Here is a 27375-nt window from a genome sequence, read left to right as displayed (position 1 = left end):
ATAGAACCAAGACCTTTCCGTGTTGAAATTGTTGCCACAACTCTCAACAATGGGACTAACCAACTATCTGCTATAGATATATACAAGCACATGAAAAAACTGTGATTTACCGCTAAACAAGAACTTTTTGTGCTTCATAAAAAGCAATTAGACACTGTACAGGCGCAATCATATACCCCCCCCCCTATGCCCTTTAGAGGGCCAACAGCACAGGCAATCAGAGGTTTTTATAGATACAACCCCGATCAGAACAAGCAGGCGAGAAGTTGGAACCAACCCAGCTGTCTCGGTCACCAATTGAGAGACAATGAGCACTCTCTAAGGAAGCAGAGACCAAATCCGAACTCGAAGAAAATATCACCTCTCGATTTGGGTTGCCTCTCCACCAGCGATACCGACCATCTTAAACATACTTTGGACCAGGTAACAAGGTTTTCGAGAAGAATCGAATAATTATAATAATAAAAAAAAACTAGTTGGCAATAATTATTAAAGCATCTTTTATACCTTTGTATTAGATTAGTGATTTCTCTGTATTTCAATCCTATTAACGACAAAAAGAATTTTAAAAAATCTCAAGTGTTCCATGGGATATCTCCTTTTCATGGAAAACTGGAAATGTAAATGGATCGTACCAAGATTGACACATAGATCATGAGCCCATTTTTAGTATGAAGTGAAGCCAATCTACAACTTACAGCTTATGATTTAAAAAGAGAGAAAAAAACTCATTAACACTGCTGATTTCATCATCAGTGTTTGTCTCCAGGAGAAAGAAGGGGTGAAGAGTGACCAATCCCTGAAACTAAGATAAATTAAACTGCGATTACATATCATTCTTATGCATGGTAATTATGCTCTTTACCGAAGTCCTATTGCAGTCCTCTCACATTTGGATTTTGCTCCTCCGAACAAAGTTTTCTGGAATAAAGCCTGCTCATCATCAATCACACCAGGAGGAATGACTTCGTTTACCGAAGAAGATAAAAACTGAATTCCCCTTTTCTCAACATCATTCATTTTCGTTTATTTTTTTATTCGCCTTTTAATCATTGATTCAGAATTAAGTTTGTTTACTTATTCTAGTTCTTATTTACATAGCTTTGGGTTTGAACTTCGTTTTTGTGTTGCAAGTTCCAACATACAAGAAGCCTCTTATTTAAGCAAATATAACTTTCTAAGCTTAAGGTTAGAACTGTCGAGGAAATATTTGGATATGTCTTTAGCCCAGATCATATTGAGCTCAGACCATTTTTTAACGCAGGACTGACTGTGAAATTCGAGTTCTATGACTAGAGGACATTGCACCGTCTTTCTTGTTTGTTATTCTTTACTCTTCCATTTTCTGTTTTGGGTGGGCAGACGCCTTGTTTGCAGTATTTTGCTTCCTTGTGCTAAAAGTGAGGTCTGAACAACATATGCTCCGAACGAAGATCTAACCATGTAGCCTCGAGGGAGCTCAAGAAATCATTGAAGTACGCATACTTATTTAGTCATCAGATAACAAAGGACACATAGCATGTTATGATAATTGTACACCCCTATTGCAATTGCGTTAAATAATATTTAATGGTGAACCAAGTATTTATTTTCTAATTATAGGCTACCTAAAATATTTCGTTTACAAAATTTGGGTGTTGTAACAAAACATACCCGAACTACCATGAACGCTACGAAGGGCAGTCTACATACACTACTGTTAACTTTCAAATCTGTATATAGCATCACACATTAGAACCAAATAAGTTTTAATGTACATCATTTTCAAGACTGGCTCTAGTTTCCTCTGTATTGGATTAGTTTGAAGTTGATATGTGTCATAACACTACTATATATTATATTCAATTTGTTTGCGTTGTTTCCAAGGGTCTATGCCAAAAATTTAATGCTCGAAGCAAAATGTCATAACTGTAAGAAAAATGCCTACTTTTTAAATACGGTTTCTTGAAAGAAAATGTGTAATAAATCACAGACTTCTCTAATTACTAAATTCATTTTATTTTTCAGGTCTTGACGTAGCTCTCCCGTGCTTTGCGGAAAAGGACGCCACGGGCCGGTTGGACTCATCCGACGCAGAATTTGTAGACGTGATCCACACTGGAGCGGGGCCTTTGGATTTGGGTCTCGGATTTGCAGAACCTGTGGGTCACGCAGATTTTTACCCAAACAGCGGGAATTGGTTACGGCAGCCAGGATGTGGTGGTATGAATGACTGTAAGTCATCCTCTTTTCCATATTGATATTTCTCTATGTTAACACCTGTCCATTTGTGTGACATTGGATTGAACTAAAAACGAACGGAAGTGGGTGTAAATCAAGTATGTCTCCATTTTGTTGGTTGTTTATCTTGGAGTTTAGTATCCCTTTCAATACAGAAACTATATAGTCTGATGGGCTTTCATATGGATGATTTTGAAATGTTCACTTATCTGTGACAATCCACCTTCCGCTACCAGTTGTGTTCTATGTGACGATATCTTGACAATTTGCGGACCACGAAACTTACACTGGTAGAGACTTTATTGCATGTGTACAGTACAAGGTATATTTTATTCCACTTCTGTTGTGAATCTATTTATAGGCCGGAAATTGTGCACATCATATGAGAAATAATACGATATTTAAGAAGTCCTAAGGCACAGTTATCTATTTCACTGACATCAGAACTCTTTTCTGGAAAGCGATACAGAGAATAGCACGAGTCCCGATTCTAACTTTCATCCATCCGTAGTATGCCAACGATAGTTTGGTTATGTGACTGGACGCCTTGTTCTGATACAGTTCCAGTCGATTGATGTCCGCTCCATACAAAATGAGATTTGAATATTGTAAATGTCCTCAAAATATGTTCCTGATAGATCAATTTGGTAACGTGATATAGCTTTAATATTCTTTTGAAAATTCAGCCACAACTATGACATCACGTGCATAACTTTTGGAGGTACTAATGAAGGAATTTTGCATCAACACTTTTGTACGTAAGAGTTCGAACCTTTTCTCAATTAGCCAGATGTTTTTACATCTCGTCTATGGTAACTTCAAACTTCCACCTATCTTCCGCCGGGTGGCGCTAGTACAGCTTTCTCCAATTGGTTTTCATCGTCGCATGATAGACGTGGTTGGTTTTCAGCTCATGAACATTCATCTTATGAAAATTCAGACATAACTTTCTGTGAATCAGATAGTCGATGGTTAGTTGGGACACGTAGAATCGAGTGCCTCCTAGTGTTTTTTCTGACACCGTCGTGTCTTAATTTCAAGCAATGTTTGTAGATCTACTTCACTGGGGTCTGTTTCGGTTGTGACTTACGAGGACGATCCATAAAACGTGAGAGTTGAATTTTTATGAAAATTAGTGAGAAGATTCAGTTCGAGTTGCTAAGCAACGTAGTAATAGTCACTCGATGCGCAAATGTTTCGTTGAGCTGCTACACCGACGCCATCTTGAAATCCGGTAGGCATAGTTCAAGAATACCATTTTGGCACGAAAATGAAAAAGGTTTTAGTAGATCTGACTTCAGCATTGTAAACCGGGATAGGGCATATATATGTGGGGGTACTTCCAGTGCATGATCGCCATCTTGAAAGGCGCCATATTGAATCACGTTCAAATATGATAAATGGCAAGAGGGTCATATGGGGTATCAAATAGCACTGGAATTTACGCCCGAATCCATGTCCGTAGTCAAAGTTTACAGAAACATACACCGAAGAACTTGAAGAATGACACTGAAGAAGTTACATGACAGAATTTTCATAATGAAAATACATTCTGTTGTGCGTCGTCAATCTTGTGTTCCAGTTCTAAAGGATATGCCTGTGTATGCATGGCAGAAATGTGGGTACGTCACAAGAGCAATAGTTGGCTTATTTACAAATGCTATGAAAACTATGCTGCGAGTAGAAAATAGTATCTGTAATCATGAGGATTGTGACGAAAGTGCAGTGTTTGTACTGCTCCATGATGCTGTGTGCTAATCACTTCGTTATGGATCTCCATCATCACAACTGATGAGCAAATGGTTAGTAGATTAATAATTGCTATGTGCACCAGTTTATATTATTATTCTAATAATTTTTCTATTATTTTCTAATAACTTCGATACATATTCTTGTAAAGCCATACGCATATACTTTACATTTATGCAGCATGTAACTTATATAGCATGTAAATGCTATGCATAATCGCAACACACACACACACACACACACACACACACACACACACACACACACACACAAATATATATCCGAACAATCCCTTTGGTATTCTTTACTCGTCAGTACTATTAAATGCGTATTTCATCGTTCACCAGTCTATTCTATCGCGCTTCGAAATAGTGTAATTTGTTGCAGTGCTGTTATTCCATTTTTTCCTACAGGTATTTCAATTTAATTAACGATTTCCCTCACTAGTCTCAAGACCCGATTGGTATAGTGGCTATTGTACATCAAGTGAATACTACATTAGTTAAAACCCTGCAACTACTCGCACGATCGCATTTTATAACACAAATCTTTCAGTTTTTATATGTTACTGTGGGTGAGAGAGCTGTTAACTCTGAAGTGAAAACAGATATGTAAACTTTGATTACGGAAATGAATTCAGGAGTAAATTCCAGTGCTATTTGATAGCCCATATGACCCTTTTCTATTTATCATATTTGACCGCGATTCAATATGGCGCCTTTCAAGATGGCGATCACGCACTGGAAGTACCCCCACATATAGATCCTATCCTGGCTTACAAGGTGAAGTCAGATCTACCAAAAGCTTTTTCATTTTCATGCCAAAATGGTATTCTTGGACTATGCCTACCGGATTTTAAGATGGCGTCGGTGTAGCAGCTCAACGAAGCATTTGCGCATCGAGTGACTATTACTACGTTGCTTAGCAACTCGAACTGAATCTTGTCACTAATTTTCATCAAAATTCAACTCTCACGGTTTATGGACCTTCCTCGTTAGTCGGTTATTCACAGTCCGAGAGCGGTCGCACCGTATATCATCGTATCATAACGCTCATAGTGTAGCGTTCAACAGTAAATTTATATTTATGGCACAATTTAACTGTACAGAAACAAGTGAAATGTTTACCGGAAAGTGCTATAATGTAAATTCTGAATCGATTCAATTTCGACGTTGGAAATTATACAATATGACCACTTTGCTAGGCGAAATATTACACATATTATTCTTAAATGGTGCAGCATTTACGTTTCTGAGCTGCCTCGTTGCCTGCTATGTACTTTGTAATTCGTCTATATGCAAGTAGCCACAGAACCAAAAACCGAACATGAAATCCGAACCACACGAGCTCTCGCCGAGAATCAATCAGGGTCTCCTGCACAAAAGTCGGTAACTCTAATTATTTGACCATGATAGAGCTCTGTTCTAACTTCATTTGAAATTTTTAAATCTAAAATTAAATTACGCGTTCTCCAATATTAAATATTCGTTTTTTAAAAGTAATATATGAGGGCTGTTTTTATAACCTCTGTTAATCTATCAGAGGTTAATTACATAAGCTGACGAGACGGGAATAAGACAATGCTGTTCATTGGATACCAACCATACCCCACATAGATAGACATGCCCTGTCATCCAATCATTGTGGAGTAATGAGACTGAAAACGTATCGAGTGCAATTCAAGCGCTCTCAAGTTTGAACTACATGAGTAATTCGATTTCTCCATACGGAAGGGAATAACACAGCTGCAACTAATCGTCGAATGAATATGAATTATGGTGGGAACTTCATAAATGATTGTTGTTTACATAAGTACTGCAAAGAATTTAGAGAAGGGCTTAACAAAACGAGAGTTGAGTTTTGAATTTAATGTCCCTTTCAGTAGCGAGACTATATGAGACGGGATCTACTGATTAACGGAGCCAAGAGTGAAAATCTGTGGCGGCAGACCTTGGAAAACGCATAAATCAGGTGGTTCATAAAATGCGTAGTTTATGACTTTTCTTGAACTGTCTGATCTTGGAATTTCCGGGTTTCACAAATGCACTAAAATGATACACAGTAGTTTCCAATCGCTCATGAGTATTCGCTACACAATAGGGCGATGATAGGATTTTTGCTACAAGAAATCTTCCGAAAAATGCTTTCGTTCAAACGGTCCTTAGATTCACTAGTATTGAGAGAGTATTTTAGGGGAACCTAATACTACGAACCTATCAAGAATGTAATGAAAGGTATATCGGAGTATACGGCGTATACCCACGTAATATTTTTATACTTCAGCGTACATTTACTTTAATTCAGGGATGTAATGGATGCGTAAAGGTGGGTATAAGCTATATTTTTTTAAGATGGTCGAGCATGTAGCTACTGAAAATATAGCAATACATAACTGGAACCTACGGGAAAGAAATAAATACTAGCAAACACGTTTACAATTCAACGAGTATATACCAAAAATAACACGTTCTCATTTTTACTACAAATACTTTGAAATACATTGAGAGAGTCATGTCTTAGTGGACCAAGTACAGTCTCCAAACTGAAGTTCCAAAAAAGAAAAAAAACTTTTTCAGAAGTATTACAGCTGACTGTACGTTACTGCAAATAACATTTCTATTCTATTTCTTCTATTTCGTATGTGTCAAAAAGTGTTGAAATAAGTAAATCAGTTCCAAAATTTTCTTCAGGTTCTCACAATACAAAAGGTAAGATTTTACCACTGTAGCAAAGCACAGTATGTTTACATAAGCTTTTTTTTTCTTTTTACAAACATTCAGCTTATTTAGGCAGGAAAATCATACCTGAAAGAAAAATCGAAGATTATAGTATTAAAAAAAGGAACAAAAAAGAAACTTGCAAATTAGTTGAAATCCAATTTTATTCTGTATTAACTTAAGAATTTCTGGAGAAAAGTTCTAATCCTTCCATCTCCTTTGGTAGACCTTGTAAAGGCGTAATTTTGATTGTTTTACTAGTTTATTTTTATTTTTTGGTCTAGGAATTAATTCGTGCGGGTGGACAAGAGATGGCGCAACGAACGGAGCGTCCCACAGTTCCGTGTATCCACACATGTGTTGCAAACCCCTGTCATCGCGTATCGTTCGTAGTATAGGGCAGTGGATTAAAGCGTCAACAACACCAGTTTGTAGTTAAGTGAACATGGCGCAATTTGTGCCTGATAAAGTGTTTTTGCGGGGTGTCCTGCTGCATTACTTTAACATGCAGAAAAGTGCGACTGAAAGTCATCGTATTTTGGTGGAAGTGTATGGTGACCATGCTCTAGCTGAGCGAACGTGTCAGAAGTGGTTTGCACGGTTTAGAAGTGGGGATTTCGGCTTGGCAGACCAAGAGCGAGCTGGACAGCCAAAAAAATTTCAAGACGAAGAATTGACAGCATTGCTCGAGCAGGATTCGTGTCAAACGCAGGAACAACTTGCAGCAGCATTAGGCGTTGATCAAACAACAGTCTCCAAACGCTTGAAAGCCATGGGAATGATTCAAAAGATGTCACATTGGGTTCCACATGAATTGAAAGACAGAGACGTTGAAAGACGAAAAACCATTTGCGAATTGCTGCTTCAACGACAGAGCAGAAAGGGGTTTCTGCATCGAATTATTACGGGTGATGAGAAGTGGATCCATTACGAGAACCCTAAACGAAAAAAGGCCTGGGTGAAACCAGGTGAACCAGGTCCATCACAACCAAAACGAGATATTCACTGTGCAAAGGTTATGCTGTGCATATGGTGAGATATGAAAGGTGTGGTGTACTATGAGCTGCTGCAACCGGGTGAAACTATGAATGGAGAACGTTATCGACGACAATTAATGCGTTTGAAGCAAGCTCTGGCCAGAACACGACCAGAATGGGAGAACAGACATGATAAACTTATTGTTCAACATGATAACGCTCGCCCACATGTCGCAAAAACCGGTCAAAACCTATTTAGAAAATGTCGGATGGGAAGTTTTACCCCACCCGCCGTATTCACCAGACGTTGCTCCTTCGGACTACTACTTGTTCGATTGCATGAACAACGATTTGATTGGACAGCGGTTTACTTCTTCAGAAGATATCGAAACATGGGTCTCTGACTGCATCGCTTCCAAGGATGAGGACTTCTTTCGCCACGGAATCCGTACATTGCCTGACAGATGGGCGAAAGTGGTGGCTAGCGATGGACAATATTTTTCTTAAGGTATTTATGTATTTTGTGTTTGTACTACAGCTTCAATGTGTGCGTACCAACCGCACGAATTAATTCCTAGACCAAATATAAGAAATTGAGACAGAAAAAATGTAAAATTATTGATTGAGAGACTGAGTTGTATACTACTATATTGTTTTATTTTCAATTGCAAGAGTTTATTCTTTGATTCTGTCTAGAATCTCACATTGCCGGAAACTAGTCAACAGCTACCAACATGGGAGATCGCAGTTGCTTCGCTCTGCTGTCTGTGCTGCTCTTTTGTACTAAACAGAGTAGTTCGTTATGACCGCAGCCCTGTTGAGAACGTGGTGTGATGATGGAATGCATACAAACCAGGAGGAAAGCAGGCGAAGAGTCTATTTAAAATTTATAGGAAACTTCTGGTGACTAACGTTACTGGGAAGAAAAGAAAAGAAAACAACAGAGTGATAATATAACACTCTAAGTGTCATTAAATATCTTAAGGAACAATATAAATGAACAACGCAAAATATTTGATGGTTCACGTGCTCTTGTGAACTGCATAAGGCAACGCCACTAGAATACAGAACTGAACTCTATATAATGTTTGATTGTAAGAAATCAAACGTCATAAACTCATTCCGTGTGAGAGAGAAAGGAACATAGAACATAGACCCACTTGTAGTCCAGAGTGTCAGATACATACTAAGAGTTTCTAAATGATTTCGAGAAATCAACAAATGATTTTGACCTGACCTTTCTTCTGCAGCTGAAAAAAAAAAGCCAATTCAGTAAGGCTTTCATACGTTTAACTTTTTTCAAATCTAGTACTTTGTTTCGCAGTTACCACACCGTCCTGGTTCAGATTACGATACGTTTCATTTTCAATTCTTAGCAATGTTAGTGCACTTAACCTACACTGAGTCATGGTATTCCTTAAAAATGTTTTGATTCATTTTTAGCAAGGATGTTGTAAATAGAGGATCTACCCATATGTATCTTCATCCTATTAAATCGGTGTAGCCAAAAAGCAACAGAGCATCGGCAAGTCTGATTGGCTACTCACATTTCTGCCATCGTCTGATTGGCTACTTTCGTTTCCTCCATGATTGTTGGCTCAAAACATTGCGATCCTATTGGGCGGAGTGGGCAGAGTAGGGGTGGCAAAACTGTGACGTATGGCTTCAAGATTTTGTTGTATGGGCAGAACCTCTATTTTATAAGATCCTTGATTTTTAGCCTTGGAAAATACCTCTCTGCAGTTGCTGATGTTACCGGTAAAGTTAAATACAGCTGAAAGAAAGTACATAACCCAGGCAGACTACTTGCTACAAGTAAGTAGGTATTTTCAACAAAACAGAAATCGTGCGAGATTTGTCCCTGGTACAAGTTCTTTTGTTCTAATTTCTGCACTCCTAAGTGTTTCAGAGCAGAGTAACTGATGGAATAGTTAATGAATCAGCACGGTTCTATAATATCAGTGATCTTAAAAATATTTAGTGTGTTACTGTCAGGTGGTGGTACCTCATCCTCTACTAAATACTTCATTAAAAACTTATTCAGCTCTTAACAATTTTGGTCATTTAGTCCCCAATGTAATATTGTAAACTATATTATGAATGGGTGAATTTTTTAAAAATAATTATTTTAATTATAGAGCTATCTAGATTTTATCCATAAAAAACTGCACGGAATTACATACCGAGTTTTTAAATCATAAAACATAATATAAAAGCAGTCAAAACTTTCGTTAGTAAAGGATGATATAGTACGTTACAACACCATGAAGATTGAGTTGAGTTGAGTTGATTTTAACATCCCGTTGAGAAGCGAGACTATATGAGACGTGAACCTACTGATTAACGTATAATTCGAACCACATGAACTCCTACCGGGAATCGAACACATGCATATTGAATAATTACACAAATGTAACTTATATATAAATTTCAGTCTCAAAACAATGCACTTAAAGAGGGAAAAGAACAAAACATTTTCGAGAAATTAAGACAATTTAAACAACTATAAGGGGCAATCAACTGAAACCCGTTCGTTCCATGTATTATTGGTATAGTATGTAGGAGGATATTGTTTGTTTAATAGTGTGTAATGGCTAATGTCCTTGTGTGTTGGGGTGTAGGAATGTTGTTGATACATGTTGCCGTTTTGCAGGTGTAACGAGTGAAAGATGGCGTTCAAGATCTCCAATCCGTCCAAACAGGACAAGCGTGCTGTCATCCAGTTTCTGAGTGCCGAAGGTTGTCAACCAGCTGAAGTGTTTGGGCGTATGAAAGACGTGTATGGTGATACATGCGTCTTGAAAACAACAGTGATGAACTGGGCCATAATGTTTCGGAAGGGGCGTGAACAAACCACTAATTATCCCCGTCATGGTCAAGCCCATGTTGTTGCCACAGAAGACACACGTGAAAAGGTGAATGCGGCTATAGCTGCGGATAGACGCATTAGTATTCAATCCATAGCGAACGAGTTAAACATGAGTTATGGTACTGCTCAGAAAATTGTGAAAGATCTGGGGTATCATAAAATGTGTGCGCAGTGGATCCCCAGTGTGTTGACGGAAGACCAAATGTTCGAGGTATGGGTTGCACCATTGAACATCTGTCACGTTACCATTTGGAAGGTAACGACTTCTTGCTGCGCATTGTTGCTTAGGATGAAATGCTTAGGATGAAACTTGGTGCCATCATTCTGAACCGAGTTCAAAGTCTTCCAGTATGCAATGGAAACACCCCTCATCTCCACGTCCCAAAAAGTTCAAGACGCAATCGTCTGCGGAGAAAGTTATGGTATCTGTTTTCTTTGATCGCCATGGACCATTATTGCTCGACTTCAAGGAACCAGAACAGTCCATCAACGCCGCACGCTACTGTGAGACCTTGACATAGTTACGGATAACCATCAAAAACAAAAGGCTTGGTTTATTGACCGCTGGAGTCATTGTGTTGCATGACAACGCGCGTCCACACGTTGCAAACCAAGTGCAGGATTTGCTTCAACGATTCAAGTGGAAAATGTTGCGACACCCGCCCTACAGCCCTGACCTTTCACCTTGTGACTTTCACATCTTTGGTCCTCTAAAGAAGGCATTGAACGGTCAGAGATTTCAGTCTGACGCTGAGGTTCAGGACGCTGTGCATAATTGGTTTGATAGTCAGCCGTCCAAATTTTACATGGACGGCATTTTTAAGTTAGTGATACAGTGGGAGAAGTGTCTCAACGCTTATGGTGATTCTTCTGAACAATATTTTTACTGCACGCTAACAATAAACGCCTCTAGATAGTGTACAAGTTTCCGCTCGAAATAAAATTTATTTCATGAATTATGACCACTGAACGGGTTTCAGTTGATCATCCCTTATGTTATAATACCAATGATGGCTCTTGAGGAAGTAATATCAGTAAAAATTAAAATTTTAACAATTGAAACTAAAAGGAGAAAATGTACCTAATGTACTAATTCTTGTGTAGAATAATTATGTGTAGTATACGTATATTTGAGATTTCTTCTCTCAGCTTATAGCAGTAAAATTTTAATATTTACCGATGTGATATCCTTCAAGAGCCGCCACTGGCCAATACAAAATATTGTCTATAGAAGATACTTGTATTATTATGATATATAGTTCTTACTATTAAGCAGTTCATCTGAAGAAAACACGACATGAGCTTTCATGACAAAATGAATTGTACCAACAAATTCATTCTGTTTCAGTTTATAGCCTGTTCGGACGCCGAGTGTCGTATATGACACACAAAATTAGCATTATTTGCCCTGATAGAGCGACAACATGAGCACATCTGACACGCGTATTTTGCTTCTCTTCCTTATCGCCCGAGTAGGCGCTGCATTTGATATAATCCTGACAATTGAAAAACGCTTTCCGTTGGTCCTAGGTAGTGTTTTTGGAGGGAAGAAAATATCGCAGAAACCGAAAAACGACACGATTACGTTATTTTTTGTAACGCATGTTGATTTATCTTGTTAAAGCCTTGAGGATAAATACGCAGTTGATTATTTCTATTGTGTGGGGGGAAATGGAGACCTTTTGTTTTATTGTGTGTCGTATGCGACACTATGAAACTAACTGTTACAAAAAATGCTTATTTATCATCTAGAGCTGTCTTATGTTTTCATATTGTTGTTGTATCGCATAGATGTATTAAGTGTGTAATACACATAGCCGTATGTAGTGGGGAGGCAAGGGAGAACAGACCACTACCAGAATATCGTTTCTCACTTTTTATTGGTCGAGTTCCAATGTGCCATATATGACATACTAGCAGCGTTCACCCCGCTTCGCTGGGGTCACCCCGGAACGCAATAAACTTTGTTACTTAGATAATTTTTACTTTTTCGCTTTCAAGTGATATGATAAAAACCATAGAAGATTGCAGTAAATGTTAACATTATATCGCCTGTCATTTATGTTAACCCGCCGAGTGACACGGTCATGTGGGTTGCATATAAATACGGTTAGATTTAGCTATGATGAGCTAACAAAGGATTTCTACGTTATGGACACTTGAATGGTCAATTATCTCAAGACACTGGTAATTGAAAATTAAAGTGATATGATAAAAACCATCTAGGGTCCAAATCTTAATAACCCCCCCAAAATGAAAGAAATTGGTTCAGCCGTATTAGCGTGATGAGCTAACAAAGGATTTGTACGTTCTCTTTTATATATATAGATATGATTGTCACTACTCTGTGCAGAAGAAAATTGTAATTTATCTTACTCTTTGCATCTATGGAACGAAAACTTTACGAAAATATAAAATTTACAAGACAAAACTATTTTGCTCTACTAGTGACACTGAACAGGATATGGCTTGTCCTCTCGTTCAACGCCTCAAATGGATTCACTTTTCAAGAAAAAAACTTCTATAATTTACATATGGATGTGAAGGAGTATTATTAAGAAATAAAATAACATATTTATTATTATTATTATTATTATTACAGGCATTACTTTGAAGATCTTACCTCCGCTGGTTGGATGTAAAACTGAGGAGAAATCTTTCAACATTTCTGAACTATTCTCAATGGAAAGCATTAACAGCTACGTGGACCAAGCGTATGGGAGATCATCATCTGTATGTTGCATATGCTGTGAGTAATAATATTTATAGGAAGAATGAGGGCATTTGGCAGGATGTAGGAATACGTACTGTAATATGTATCTAATATAGGAGTAAAATAATGAACTGTAGAAACAACATTATAAGCTGGAAAAATGGTAGATGTATTTTATAGATAGCATGAATAATCTTACTAAAATTTTCAAATAATCGCACTTGAGAAACATGGTATCATCGTGGTCTAGCATCAGTGATAGTAATGGTAGCGTTAGTATTTAATAACAGATCAAGCATTACAAGTAGCGATAGTAATATAGGAAAAACATGCAAAAATATTCAGTTTCAAATATATGTCCCCGATTACTTGTACGCAATAATCTCCGAGCTTGTCTTGGCAATCCTACAAAGCATGACTGTATTATACGTATAGTAATAGGTATAGTATACACCTTCCACCACTAAATATATATATAGATTGCGTGCCAAAGAAGAAAGCAAGAAACTGTTTGAAAAAGATATGATAGTCAATTATCGAGTGCAGATGTACTAGTAATGACTACGATCATACTGGTATCTCAATCAATTGATTTCAAGTTCCCTCTATGGTTGAGAAATGGACGACACACATCTGGGTGACTTGTGTATATGTGCATACTTTTTATAATTTCTAGGCTAGAGTTCATATTATCATCGGCTAGGTTATAGATTTATAATCTCTGGACTAAGGTTGTGATTTCACACCAAAGGAATATGCATTTGCACACAAACAGATTACCTATGTCGAAAGAAAGTAAACTTGGAGTGCGGAATCGGCAAATCACACATTAAACACGTTCATAATTTTGTACACATTTTGTACATTTTTGTACACCTTCTAAAAATTTTTGTACACCCCTGTGTTTCTAGAAATTTGCGATCAAAATTCCGCACTTCAAGTTGACGTTTGAGTGCGGAATCACCAGATCCAAAATTTAAGCAGCTAAAAATAATCTGTGAATTTTGTACAATTTTGTATACCCTTAAAATAATTTTGTACACCCCTCTGTTTCGAGAAAATTAGCTCCAAAATTTCGAACTCAACGATCAACTTGCAGTGCGAAATCATCATATCGAAGATTTAAGTACACAAAAATAATCTACATATTTTGTACAATTTTGTACACCTTTTAAAAATTTTGTATACCCCTGTATTTCGAGAAAATTTGCTTTAAACATATGGATTTTTACCACAACCAAACCATCAAGTTGGAGTGCCGATTAACAATATCAGACACATAAATACTCGATATGATTGTACATGTCCGGTACAATTTTGGACACCTCCCGTAGAATTTTGGACACACCTATGTCTCGAGAAAATTAACTCCAAAATTTCGAACTCAACCATCAACTTGGAGAGCGGAATCTGCATATCCAAGGCATAAGTAGACAGAAATAATCTATGAATTTTGTACACTTTCCTACATCTTTTTTTTTTTTTTTTTTTAATGTATATCCCTTTATTTCGAGAAAATTGGCTTTAAACATGCGGATTCTACCATAAGCAAACCATTAACTTGGAATGCCGGTTCGTAATATTAGACATACAATTAGCGGATGTGATTGTACATGTCCCGTAGACTTTTGTACAACTTGCGTAGAATTTTGTACCTCATTCAAATAAATTTGTACACCCTTGTGTTTCGTAGCTCTAAAATTCCGAACTCAACCATCGACTTGGAGTTCGGAATCATCATATCGAAGATTTAAGTATAAAAATATAATCTACAAATTTTGTACACTTTTGTACACCTTTTAAAAAAATGTACACCCCTGTATCTCGAGAAGATTGGCCTTAAACTTACGGATTCTACCACAAGCAAACAATCAAGTTGGAGTACAGATTAGCGATATCAGATATATAATTAGCAGATATGAATCTTCATGTCCGTAGCATACAAATAATTTTGTACACCTCTGTGTTTCGGGAAAATTAGCTCCAAAATTCCGAACTCAACTATCAAGTTGGAGTGCAGAATCATCATTACCGATTAGCAAAATCAGTATATATATATATATATATATATATATATATATATATATATATATATATATATATATATATATATATAGTAATTAGCGGATATGAATATTCATGTCCCGTAGAATTTTGTACACCACTCAAATTTTTTTTGGAGTGCGGAACATTCAAATCGAATACTTAAGTAGACAAAAATAATTACGAATTTTGTACACTTTTGCATATCTTTTTAAAAAACTGTACACCTCTTTATTCCGAAAAAATTGGCCTTAAAATTACGGATTCTAGCACAAGCAAACCACGAAGTTGGAGCACAGATTAGCGATATCAGATATATAATTAGCAGATATGAATCTTCATGTCCGTAGCATACAAATAATTTTGTGTTTTGGGAAAATTAGCTCCAAAATTCCGAACTCAACCATCATTTTGGAGTGCAGAATCATCATATCGAAGACTTAAGTAGACAAAAATAATCTACGAATTTTGTACACTTTTGTACACCTTTTAAAAAATGTTGTACACCCCTGTGTTTCGAGAAAATTGGCCTTACACTTACACAACCTACCATAAGCAAACCATCAATTTACGTGTGTGAAGTTGGCCCCACCTCTATCAAATTACACCAAACGTAATTAACGTCACCCATCGTTAGTGCACTAAGAACTAGGGTTAGTGCTATCAGAGTTTACGAGTTATTGAAGGTATTTTGTGGGAGCCAACTTCATATGAAGTTAGCCCCCACCCATCTTTATGCAGGCAAATTTTCACCAAACTTATTACATCGTTAGTATATTATTAGTGAATGAAAACTCATTAAGCACTAACGTTATCATATTTTGGGATTTATTCAAGATTTTTGGTTGGGGGTCCAACTTAGAAATATCAAATTCCATACAAATTGACGAAGAAACATATCGTTAACTTCAAGTCGTTAATGCACCGTTAGTGTACTTAAACGCACTGACCACTAACTTTAGTGTTACCATATTTTGGGATTTAATAAAGATTTTTGGTGGAGAGGGCAATTTCAGAAATATAAAATTCTATACAAATTTACGTAGAAACATGGATGCATCGTTAGTGCATTGTAAGTACACTTAAACGCACCAAACACTAACGTTAGTGATACCAAAATTTGGGGTTTATTGAAGATTTTTGGTAGGGACAATTTCAGAAATATAAAATTCCATTCAAACTGTTAGTGTTTTCTAGAAGCTCTAGCTATGCACTAACAAATGGCACTAATTTTTCGTTAGTGCTTGAAGTAGGGAGGCAAGTTCACACCGACCCCAAATATATTTTACTTGTTGCAACTAAACTAATGAAGCACTAAGGTTAGGGTTTGGTGCACTAAAAAGCACTAACGATCCAGTAACGATTGTACTAGAAGAGACCAAACCCCTAACAGCACAAGATGTGCTAGGCATGTGCCATTTAGGTGTCCCAGCTACTTTTCAGGTACCCAACACTTGGCACCTATGATATTCGTAGATTATTTTTATCTACTCAATTCTTCGATATGAAGATTCCGCACTCCAAGTTGATAGTTGAGTTCGCAATTTTGGAGCAAATTTTCTCGAAACACAGGCATGTACAAAATTATTGGAAGGTGTACAAAATTCTACGAGACATGTACAATCATATCCACTAATTATATGTCTCATATTGTTAACCGGCACTCCCAGTTGATGGTTGGCTTATGGTAGAATTCGTAAGTTTAAGGCCATTTTTTCTTAATACAGGGGTGTACAAATTTTTTTAAACTTGTACAAAAGTGTACAAAATTCGTAGATTATTTTTATCTAATTAAGTCTTCGATATGATGATTCCGTACTCCAAGTTGATCGTTGAGTTCGAAACTTTGACGGAAATTTTCTCGAAACACAGGGGTGTAGAATATTATTTTAAAGGTGTACAAACTTGTACAAAATTCACAGATTATTTTTAGCTACTTAAATCTCGGATCTGGTGATTCCGCATTCGAACATCAACTTGGAGTGCGGAATTTTGATCGCAAATTTCTGGAAACACAGGAGTGTACAACGTTTTTTAAAAAATGTACAAAATTGTACAAAATGTGTACAAAATCATGAACATGTTTAATATGTGATTTGCCGATTCCGCACTCCAAGTTTACAGACCTGTAAATTTGTGCCAGTGTTCAGTTTTCCACCTACAATTATTGAAAAACCTTCTTTGTTAATGATGTTTCTGGCTATTTTTATTTGTTTATATAATTTGACTAAGGTGCTCTCTTTTGTTTTGAAAACACGTACGTTTGTGATTGTTTAATTAGTGTGATACTAAATATTCAACTAACTAAATAACACCGACTTGAATGCAGAACTGTTAAACAAATTTTGCCTTTTTTTTTTTTTAACAGAAGTTACACACTGGTCTATTAGTGGCTTTCCACACACAAAAAAATCTTTTGCAGTTTGTTGTTTTAAAGAGCTAAAATAAATATATAAATAAAATAGTAAAATAATTTCTAAAGGAACAAAAACGCAGAATAGACTGAAAGTGTTCTATGCTTATTAGTAGTTTTTAAAAAGTCAAGTTTTTAAAATAGAACTCATAATTTCTAAAAATATAACAGATCACGGCAAGCTATGTGACAAAACAATAAATACGACCAAATGCATGCCTATTTAAGTGTATACCTCAGAAGTGAAGACAAAAGTAAATAACCTAAAAATGTTAAACAGAAATTATATTCACAAAAATTATTAATATGTAGCAAATGTAAGCCAAAGGAGTAGTTTTTTAGCAAAAGTTTCTTGCTATTTCTTCTAAATTAAAGTTATTAACAAATAATGAAAATAGTTATTTTCAAATATATATATATAGTATTAGAGTATCTTGATTTTAGCAGTTTTTACTATAGTACCATATTTTTCATTCTGTGCTCGTTTTCACATTAATAAGTAAAATACTTTTTTTTTTTGGATAAATATTTGCAATTATATTCTATAGGTTTAAACTGCGCTCACAGCCGAGCGTATGAGTTCTTTGCCGAATCTATCACCTCAAAAAGAGGCTTTGTGGCTGCTCGATGCGACAGCTGGGTTAAATTTGAAGAAGGAAGATGCAAAGGCCGAAAGAATACCCATGAATTGATGGGAGAGCGCGTGAATGTCAGGTAACGTTGTTTTATTTATATCTTAAACACTTTTACTCTAATATTGTATCGAACATTCGGCAGGTTTTATTGCCATAATATCATTTTATTGTAAATATGTTCAAGTTTATAACATAACGTGTTCTCATGAAAACTTTCAAGATGAGAACAATAGTGGCTTCACGTCATAATGTGGCTTTAGAAGGTAGTGTGTTACTTTAACTCTTTGGACACGGATGAGGAAATATTATTGTTGGTGATCAGCACAACGATGCAAACTTTCCAAAATTTATGTGGGTGCATATCAATAGCTGGGCGTGTTAGCCTATATGTTTTCAGAGAAGTCTCGATATTTGATTGATTTTCTTTTAGTTAAATCTTTTATGAACACTGTCATAAAGGGCTCTGCTATGATAAAGTAAAATATTCCGGTACTATGAGAATAAGTTGCTCAGTCGATAACACGGCTGGTTTAAACGCAAGAGAAACGGATTCAAATTCGGGACCAAACTAAAAATCTTGTGGGTGCGCTGCACAAAACTAAATATGTTTACTTTTTAACTCAGTTATCTTTGGTAACGTTTGAAACATTGTTCTGGCTCATTTGAACATATCTGGCAATAGAAAAAAAAAAACTTTCCTTTCTTCTACGTTTACTTATTTATTGTCACTACGTTTGAAGCAGAGAATTGTGATAATCGTAGCCTTTTACGGTACAAGTACGTATATTAGACAGCGGCAAAGTGTGTTCCCAGTCCCAGGTACTCCACGTGATAATTTGTTGAGTGATGATTCGGAGAGTACAGATGAAAATGAATTGTCATTCCATACTACAGACTGAAATTACAGACACATAAGTCTTTTGACGATAGCGAATGTTACATGCAAATACTAGTTACACTTTCTCCCGCCATATCTAAAACACTTGTACCATTGAAGGCTATGATTATAATAATTCTCCTTAAACATAGTAGAGTCAATCCATGCAAAGTGATCGAGAAAAAAGAAAAATTGACGCTCGACCTTTTCAAAAAAATCTATTTTTTTCATGAATGTTTATACTATATCAGGGTACTTCAAAACCACAATTAATTATTTTTTACAACATCCCATGGCGACGTAATGGCTGCCGCCACTTTGCATTTTTTTCGATTTTAGGCGTTTACGTTGTTTTAAATATCTCAGCATGTATTTGTCCTAACAAATTGAAAATTGCTGGAAGTCTCCAACTCGTGTAGAGCTAAAACTTTGATTTCTTAACATTTTTGCCTAAAACCACTTGAAGGGGGTGAAATCAGGGTCTGCAGTAGCATCATTTTTGGACATGGAAAACATGTTTGGGAAGAGGAAACAACTCATGTTTGTGTGTGCATGTAGTCCGGGACAAATATTTACTGACTTGTAGCTGCTCCCAAACGTCTGAAAAAAATCGTAAAGTTGGACAATTATGCCAATTTAGCATATTTCACTGTCCAATATCTCTAATGGGCCTGGATAAAAAAAAATCTGAAATTTTGGGAATAGTTAGTTCTTTAGTATACCATAACACACAACAAAGCGCGTTTTGTGGTTTTGAGTAGAAAAGGGTCAAAGTACTAAGTAATAACGCCATACTCTAGGAGATGTTTTGTTCATAAAATCTTTTTTGGACATTGAAAACATGTTTGGGAAGAGGAAACAACTTAAGTAGAGGTCCGAATTTGTGAATACATGTAGTCCGGGGTCATAAGCTAATATACAAAATTTACAGACCTGTAGCTGCTCTCAAAGGCCTGGAAAAAATCGTGAAATTGGGGAATTATGCCAATTTAGCATATTTCACTGTCCAATATCTCCAATGGGTCTGGATAAAAAAAATATTTTGGGAGTAGTTAATCCTTTAGTATACCATAACACACAATAAAGCGAGTTTTGTGTTTTTGAGCAGAAGTGGGTCAAAGTATTAAGTAATTACATCATACTCTAGGAGGTGTTTTGTTCATAAAATCTACTGGAAATTTGTTGTTGTGAAGCAAAATAAAGTAGGATGAATGGTTAGTCCAGTCAAGGCTCTCAAACTCGTTTCTTTCCTCTAGTTGTAACACTGTCTTATCAGACCCACAGCAGTACTGGTGAAGAATGCCGCTATCAGTAGAAGCCGAGGGAAGTCAAAATGCACCCTTGACGAAAAAAGTCCGTAAGTATTCCTTGATCTTGTTGCTTGCTATATTAATGATACCCAATCATGTTTTTTCTTGTTTTATCTGTCAACTCATGTAGAAGACTGTTGTCCTTTATTTTGATTTACATTCAAGTCAGTGAACACTTACTCGCTGTAAACACTGACAAATTTCCAGTAGATTTTATGATCAAAACACCTCCTAGAGTATTACGTCATTATTTAGTACTTTTACCCCTTCTGCTCAAAACCACAAAACGCGCTTTGTTGTGTGTTATGGTATACTAAAGAACTAACTATTCCCAAAATTTCATTTTTTTTTTTATCCAGGCCCATTAGAGATATTGGACAGTGAAATATGCTAAATTGGCATAATTGTCCAACTTTAGGTTTTTTTCAGACCTTTGGGAGCAGCTACAGATCTGTAAAATTTTGTGTATTAACTTATGTTCCCGGACTACATGCACACACGAATTAAGACCTCTACGTCAGTTGTTTCCTCTTCCCAAACATGTTTTCCATGTCCAAAAATGTTGCTACTGCAGACCCTGATTTCACCCCCTTCAAGTGGTTTTAGGCAAAAATGTTAAGAAATCAAAGTTTTAGCTCCGCACAAGTTGGAGACGTCCAGCAATTTTCAATTTGTTAGGACAAATACATGCTGAGATATTCAAAACAACGTAAACGCCTAAAATCGAAAAAAATTCAAAATGGCGCCAGCCCCTGTGTCGCCATGGGATGTTGTAAAAAATAATTAATTGTAGTTTTGAAGTACCCTGATGTAGGATAAACATTTATAGAAAAATGGATTTTTTGGAGATGGTCGAGTGGCACATGCTTGATCACTTAGAATGGATTGACTCAGTAACAGTAAAATGACAGTGGATGCCAGTAGCGACTGTATAAATTAATAGCGAAGCCTAGTGGATAAAAGATACTTCTTGCAGTCACACAACGGTATATTTTCGAACTTCGAGTTACCAATGAAGCAAAATGAATTCGTCCAGTAAAGGAAATTCTTTTTGTCGAGCAAAGTTCGACAACCGTGTTCAAAGAGTTAATATTTTAATATTCTATTACTTTATACTTATTCTATTTACGAGGCACGACAGTAGATGAACGGTGGCTGATGTAGTATAATCGAGCGGTCTAAGGCGGTAGGCTGACAATTGTTAGGTGAAACCCATTGGGTATTTAACGATTAGCCAGATACTCCTCAAATAGCTGTTCTTACTATTTGTCAGTCAAATTGGTATCGATCGTGAACCTAACTAATAATGATTTTTATTTCTTTATAGGATTGTTGTAATTTTCCTTTTCATCAACATACTAAAAATACCAACCAGAAACCCAACTTGTGCTATAGCCGCCATCTTGAAAGACGTCTTCGTGTGCTTTTACCTAATTTGTCAAAACGGCTAACTTTGTAAAGAAAATTAAGTTGATCAATTGGGAAGAGCAGAAAATTTACTATCAGTTGTTTTTTTTTAAATCCCCAAGAAGCACCATTGTTCAGTAATAATGGCCGCTTTCCTGAAAATTGTATTAAAAATATCTCAGAAATGCCAGTTTGATCGGAATGTTGAAATCGGGGAAATGATCTTCCCACTCGAACTATCTCTACTACTAAAGCTATATTCTTTTCTTTTTTAATGATAACATGAATACTTTTTACTTCATTCTTCACAACTTATGACTCTGTTGTTAATATCAGGCTTGTACCCAGAAGGAACCAAGGACCATGGGCGCTATTCAAGTAATGATTTTATAACATTGAAAATTCCACCAAGCAGGGTCGCTCGTAAGAGGAGGGATCTCGACATGTCAAGGGAAGAGGGCGTGTGAAAAAAATAAGTTTTCTTCATTCAATTGTGATTTTGTTCAGCTTGAAATTCCAGACAACGACAAACTATATAATAATTGTGTTAGAGGTTTCTTTAAATAAAACCAGAGCCCAAGATTCATGTTTTCCGGGGCTTTGTGGGAGGAAGCATTGTACGTTAAGAGGTAAAGACCTTTGGTGCAACGACATTGCGCAATTTTTTCTAAAGATTAGATCATTGATAATCTCTGTAATCTATGATTTATTAACGAGGAGCAGAAAGTGCTGTAATTGCGCAAGTTTCCACCGCACCGTTGCCAACAACAGGATTTAGGAAATTGTGTGAAAATTTGCACCGAAATAAAATGTATAAACGCCATTTCTTTGTGAGATATCTTGTATTGCATTATAGTATTTACAAAGCAAAACATATATTTACAGAACATTTCCCATTTACAGCTTGAATCCTGGAATTAAATCCTACAGCTTTTAAAAATGTTATCTCATGGTTTATCTGTGAATTCCTTAACTCTGCAAACTCCCTCCTTTTGACTTCTGCCGGTCTTTGGGCCTTTGAAATTCCTTTCACTATCGACGTCATTTTCATGGCAGTTTCCGTTTGGATCGCTAGCAAAACAGAAATCACCGTATGAACAGGAGCAGGAAAGTAAAATTGACTATTATAGTGTCTATGAAAATATTCTAGTCCATTTGTTGTTTGACGCAGCGTGGGTGGTGAAAGAACAGTTACTAAGATACGTGGTAGACACACCTGAAATACGTAAACAAATACTTGTTTGTGATTGGTGAAAACTGGAAAATGTAAACAAATCCTTATCTCTGATTGGTCGAACGCCTGTCCACAATATTAAAAGGGAACTTCTAGAAATACATTTTTTGTTTATTTTATATAAATTTGTTTTCCTTACACTTTTCCAATAACTATTTACTTCCAATAACTACTTTCTTACAGTTTTAATCTTACAGTTAGACACGATACAGAAAACTATTGACTGGGACATGTTCCACTGTGTCCCTCTCTAATGATGTCCGTGAACACATATAATAGCGATACCTGAAAATACTATTGCCATCCATTACTTTGTATCTTTTCCCTAAAACAACTTGAGTCTTGGTGACTGTTTTTATTAGTCAAAATGCTTATAGTAATGATGGCAACGTTGCACATTTTTGCGCAATTTCCAATTTTGTTGCCTGCTCATTAAGGCTTTAACTGTGTCAACAGATAAGGGAGTGAAAGTTTGCGCAATTTCAGTGCACCCAAGACCTTTATTGAGCATCCACTACGCTCTATCTATAGGATATCACGCAGTTTTCACAGCAGATCTCCGTAATGTACTATGTCCATAAGATAGGTAATCAGTAAGAGTAACACTCTCTCAACCCCGGAAAACAGAATGCATTACCTTCTTGGCAGAAGGCTGGACGCGGGCTTTTTTTTTGGGGGGGGGGGAAACTTGTATGTTTCCACTCTTTACTCCTCAATTTAGTTTCTTGGTCAAAGCGATGTTCCCAGCATTCCTGCATGACGACCATTCGAGCGAAATAGTCGTTTACTTTGGGATCACAGGGAGTCAACACTTCGGATGCACAATGTATTTCTGGATAGGAATGAAAAGCCTGGAACCTACCGTGCGGAATCTTTGGATAGGTGTAAGTCCTCATGCAAGATAGAGAATATTGACCCATATGATATCTTCTATTCATTCACAATGTCATTAATGGTTAACCGTTTGCCGTCTAGCATCAGACGTTGCCGAATAGTGTCGCCATCAATCGCTGAGCAAGGTCTGACATCTCTCGGTTCGTCCTCCAAACTTAAGCGTGCGCATTTCAGCTCACTGTTTCATGTTTTAATAATGCTTAAGGAAGCGTATACGTCACCACAAACAGTTTTCATCTCCTTGACTTTCACCCCCTTCAGATATGTTAACTTTATGACTGCTCGATATTCTACTTTTGTCAATTCGACACTTTCACTTCTTCCAAACGACGTGTCTTCGACAGTTTTGAACCTAGAATCGTAAAAGTTCGTAAGACATTGGATCATTTCGTACGTAACTTTCATCGTCACTAATAAACTTTGGTGACAAGACTAAAGTTTATTCCATTGATAACATATGAATTTAGCAACTTTTGCATTGTTACCTGGCTATTTTCATAAAAACGGGGTTAGCACTAGTGGAGGCACATGAAATTTGTCGGTACAGTTATAGTATTAAGTCCTGATAAATTATCACTAAAAATTTGTTTTCTTTTGTTCCAGGGCCAGAGGAACGTATTATTTAAAAACAAGAAGTGTCCCGCCATTTGCAATCCGAAGTAAGGCCTCACGTTCCTCGCGTTCCATAAACTTATTTACTTTCATTATATCACTATTCCTAATACCGTTTGGTTTATTTTTCTTTATGTGAAAGAACAATATATATCATTGTAAATTATTTGTTACAAGAATATAACTTTATTTATCACAAATGAGGCAAATCACCTCCAAGGATATTTGTTTTCCTATAAATACTGTTTCGCATAAATGAAGCTTTGTTAACATCTGGTGATAGCTGAGCTCAATAAGGTTAAAACATATTATTTACACAAATGATTGTATAATGGGATGTTTTACATGACTGATATATATATACAAGTGTAAATTAATTGGTATAAAATATTCTAGAAGTGTATTGGTGTCATAAAATATTCTATTCCCTCTAGTCTTCGTAAATCTAGCATGTCATTTATTTATTTGTTTGCTGAAGAACACAACAGCTGTTGTTCCCAATTTCAATACTCATCTTTCATGATATATTGTGAATTTTAGTTTTAAACCTTGTAAGGTAGTTAGCGTAATATATCTATATCACTTATTCCTTTTATAAGTCTATTATAGGTTGCATTTATCCTCCATATTGGTGGCTTACTTAACATAATTGTCCATGCTTTTTGCACAATAAATAGTTTTCTATGCGTGTTTTTATACTCGGTAGGTTTATTTGAAGCTCCAAAGTAGTTCGTTGCAGTCTAGTTTATTATTAAGTACTTTGTACAAAAATGTCACGCCATGCAATGTTTTTCTTTGCTTACTGAATAGCAGTTTCCAGTACTTAGACTGATTTTTTTTTAAGTGAGTTAGTTTCCATGTCTGGGGTTCCATACAAGCGTGGCATATTAAGCTTGGAGTGAATATAAATTTGATACAATTTTTTGAAGAGTAGCAGGCTTACTATTTTATAAACTCTTAGATTGAACCCAAGAGTTTTGTTCCTTTCATTTAGTATTATGCTATTAGTGTGAGCTTCAAACTTACAAAATGGAATGCGTGTTATCACATTACTTACAGACATTTGAAGTTATTTGCAGACTATTTTTCAATGTCCCCATATATAAATTTAAACATATACTTCTTACATTTTTCCCTACTAGATAGGGACTCATTGAGTAGCATGTCTTTACAGAAACTTTTGATGTAAATGCTTTAACTTTTAAGCAATGTACGAATATAATATCTAGAATATTTTTGACTTGAATTACTTTACACTTCGAACTCTACCCACTTTTCAGGTGAGATAATTTAGAATATATAGATTACGAAGGCCAGTTTTAACTTAAGTTCCTGATTAACAGTTCCTAATCATTTCATTAGGGTAAATACTAAGAAAAATAAGTTCTTCTTGAGTGCACAACATATAATTGCACAATATTAAAATAGTATTTAGATTTTACTGTTTTTCTCAAGATGTAACTACTATCCTTTTTGGTAACTTCCTTTTAAGAATAATTCTTTAAATCATAAGATTTAAAATATTTTTTAGTTTACACATACACTCATTGTCAATTTTAATTAATTTAAATGTGACATTTTAGGCTTGCAAACCATCTTCTCTAATTCTTTCACGCAAAATAAGCCCAAGATACTTATAATTTCTTTCTAAAAATGGGCGTTGATTTATAAATGTGAGCTTTTCACTATTATCGCAAATGAGTTACACGTAATGAAATGGTTCATGAGTGAACTTATAATTTATTCCTTGTACACATGGAACACCAATTACTCACTGGCTAAGATCGTTGATTGAAATATATTACTAAACATCCTTAAGTTACTAATTAAACGAAGACTGATCTAGTTCCTTTAATTTTGCTCTAATAGTTTTTTATGATATCATTCAGTTTTTAAATATGTATAGTAGTCACAACCATAACGTTTCCAGCCGTCAAGATATGACATCTTAAAGAAACGGAGATACGTAATAAAGTACCACAAACAGCTAAAATTCAATTTATTGGGTGTCGACAAGTCTTACGAAGAAATAAGCCAATTGTGGCAGTGAGAATGAACATTACAGATGAAATTTCGAAGAACCCGATCAATGAAAAGAGCGGCATTCCTTTGAAAGAAAATGGAAACGTTTTGAGCTTGACTACTAACCTATGTATCTTTATCTAAGGTAAATATATCTACGTATCTCACCAGAAAAGTGGTTAACATTAATTTATAATGTTCTACGATGATTATTTATTTTATCAATTCAGTTTATTATGATGTTATATTTGTTAATTATTGTATATTATATTTGTTAATTATATAAATGTGTTATTGTTAATTAAATAAATTATTAAGCAAATAAATAATTAGTTAGTTTTTGTGTCAAAACTCACTTTTACCGTTGAACAACAATACTTCTAGGGCCGCGTTGGCTCAGTAGTAGAGCGTTCACCTTTGGTGCATGGGGTCCTTGGTTTGTTTCCAGCTCTCGCCAAGTGGACTTTGTGGTGGAAAAACACGGTATACGTGGGTTTTCTTGGGTTCTCCCGTTCCCTCGCACTTTCGCCATTCCACCATTTCATTCATTTCTCATCATCACCGTCTCCTTTAGCCTTGCCGGCACAACCGTGGGACGTAAAACGTGAAGATTTCATTTCATTTCATTTGAAATTATGCTCCTACATGCCTTTCAAAGAATTATAAAAGAAGTTGTGTTTTCT

The 27375-nt window shown here is 36.0% G+C and overlaps 1 protein-coding gene across 2 annotated transcripts in view; it reads left to right on the top strand.

Moving 5' to 3' along the window:
• The window catches only part of LOC145673098 (inactive pancreatic lipase-related protein 1-like), a 146935-nt gene extending 119974 nt beyond the window's left edge, over positions 1–26961 (top strand). For both annotated transcript variants that reach the window (XM_081742459.1, XM_081742458.1), the window contains exons 5-8: positions 2008–2214; positions 13135–13281; positions 18250–18415; positions 24662–26961. In XM_081742459.1, coding sequence (XP_081598585.1) covers positions 2008–2214; positions 13135–13281; positions 18250–18415; positions 24662–24809 — 668 coding nt within the window. In that variant the 3' untranslated portion in view covers positions 24810–26961. The remainder of the gene's footprint in view (positions 1–2007; positions 2215–13134; positions 13282–18249; positions 18416–24661) is intronic.
• The last annotated feature ends 414 nt before the right edge of the window (positions 26962–27375 follow it).

The sequence above is a fragment of the Thermobia domestica genome, chromosome 16 (assembly GCF_964235325.1).
Source record: "Thermobia domestica chromosome 16, izTheDome1.hap1.1, whole genome shotgun sequence".
NCBI classification, from domain to species: Eukaryota; Metazoa; Arthropoda; class Insecta; order Zygentoma; family Lepismatidae; genus Thermobia; species Thermobia domestica.
The sequence above is the reverse complement of the archived record's forward strand: the minus strand, read 5'-3'. Positions and strand labels throughout refer to the sequence as shown.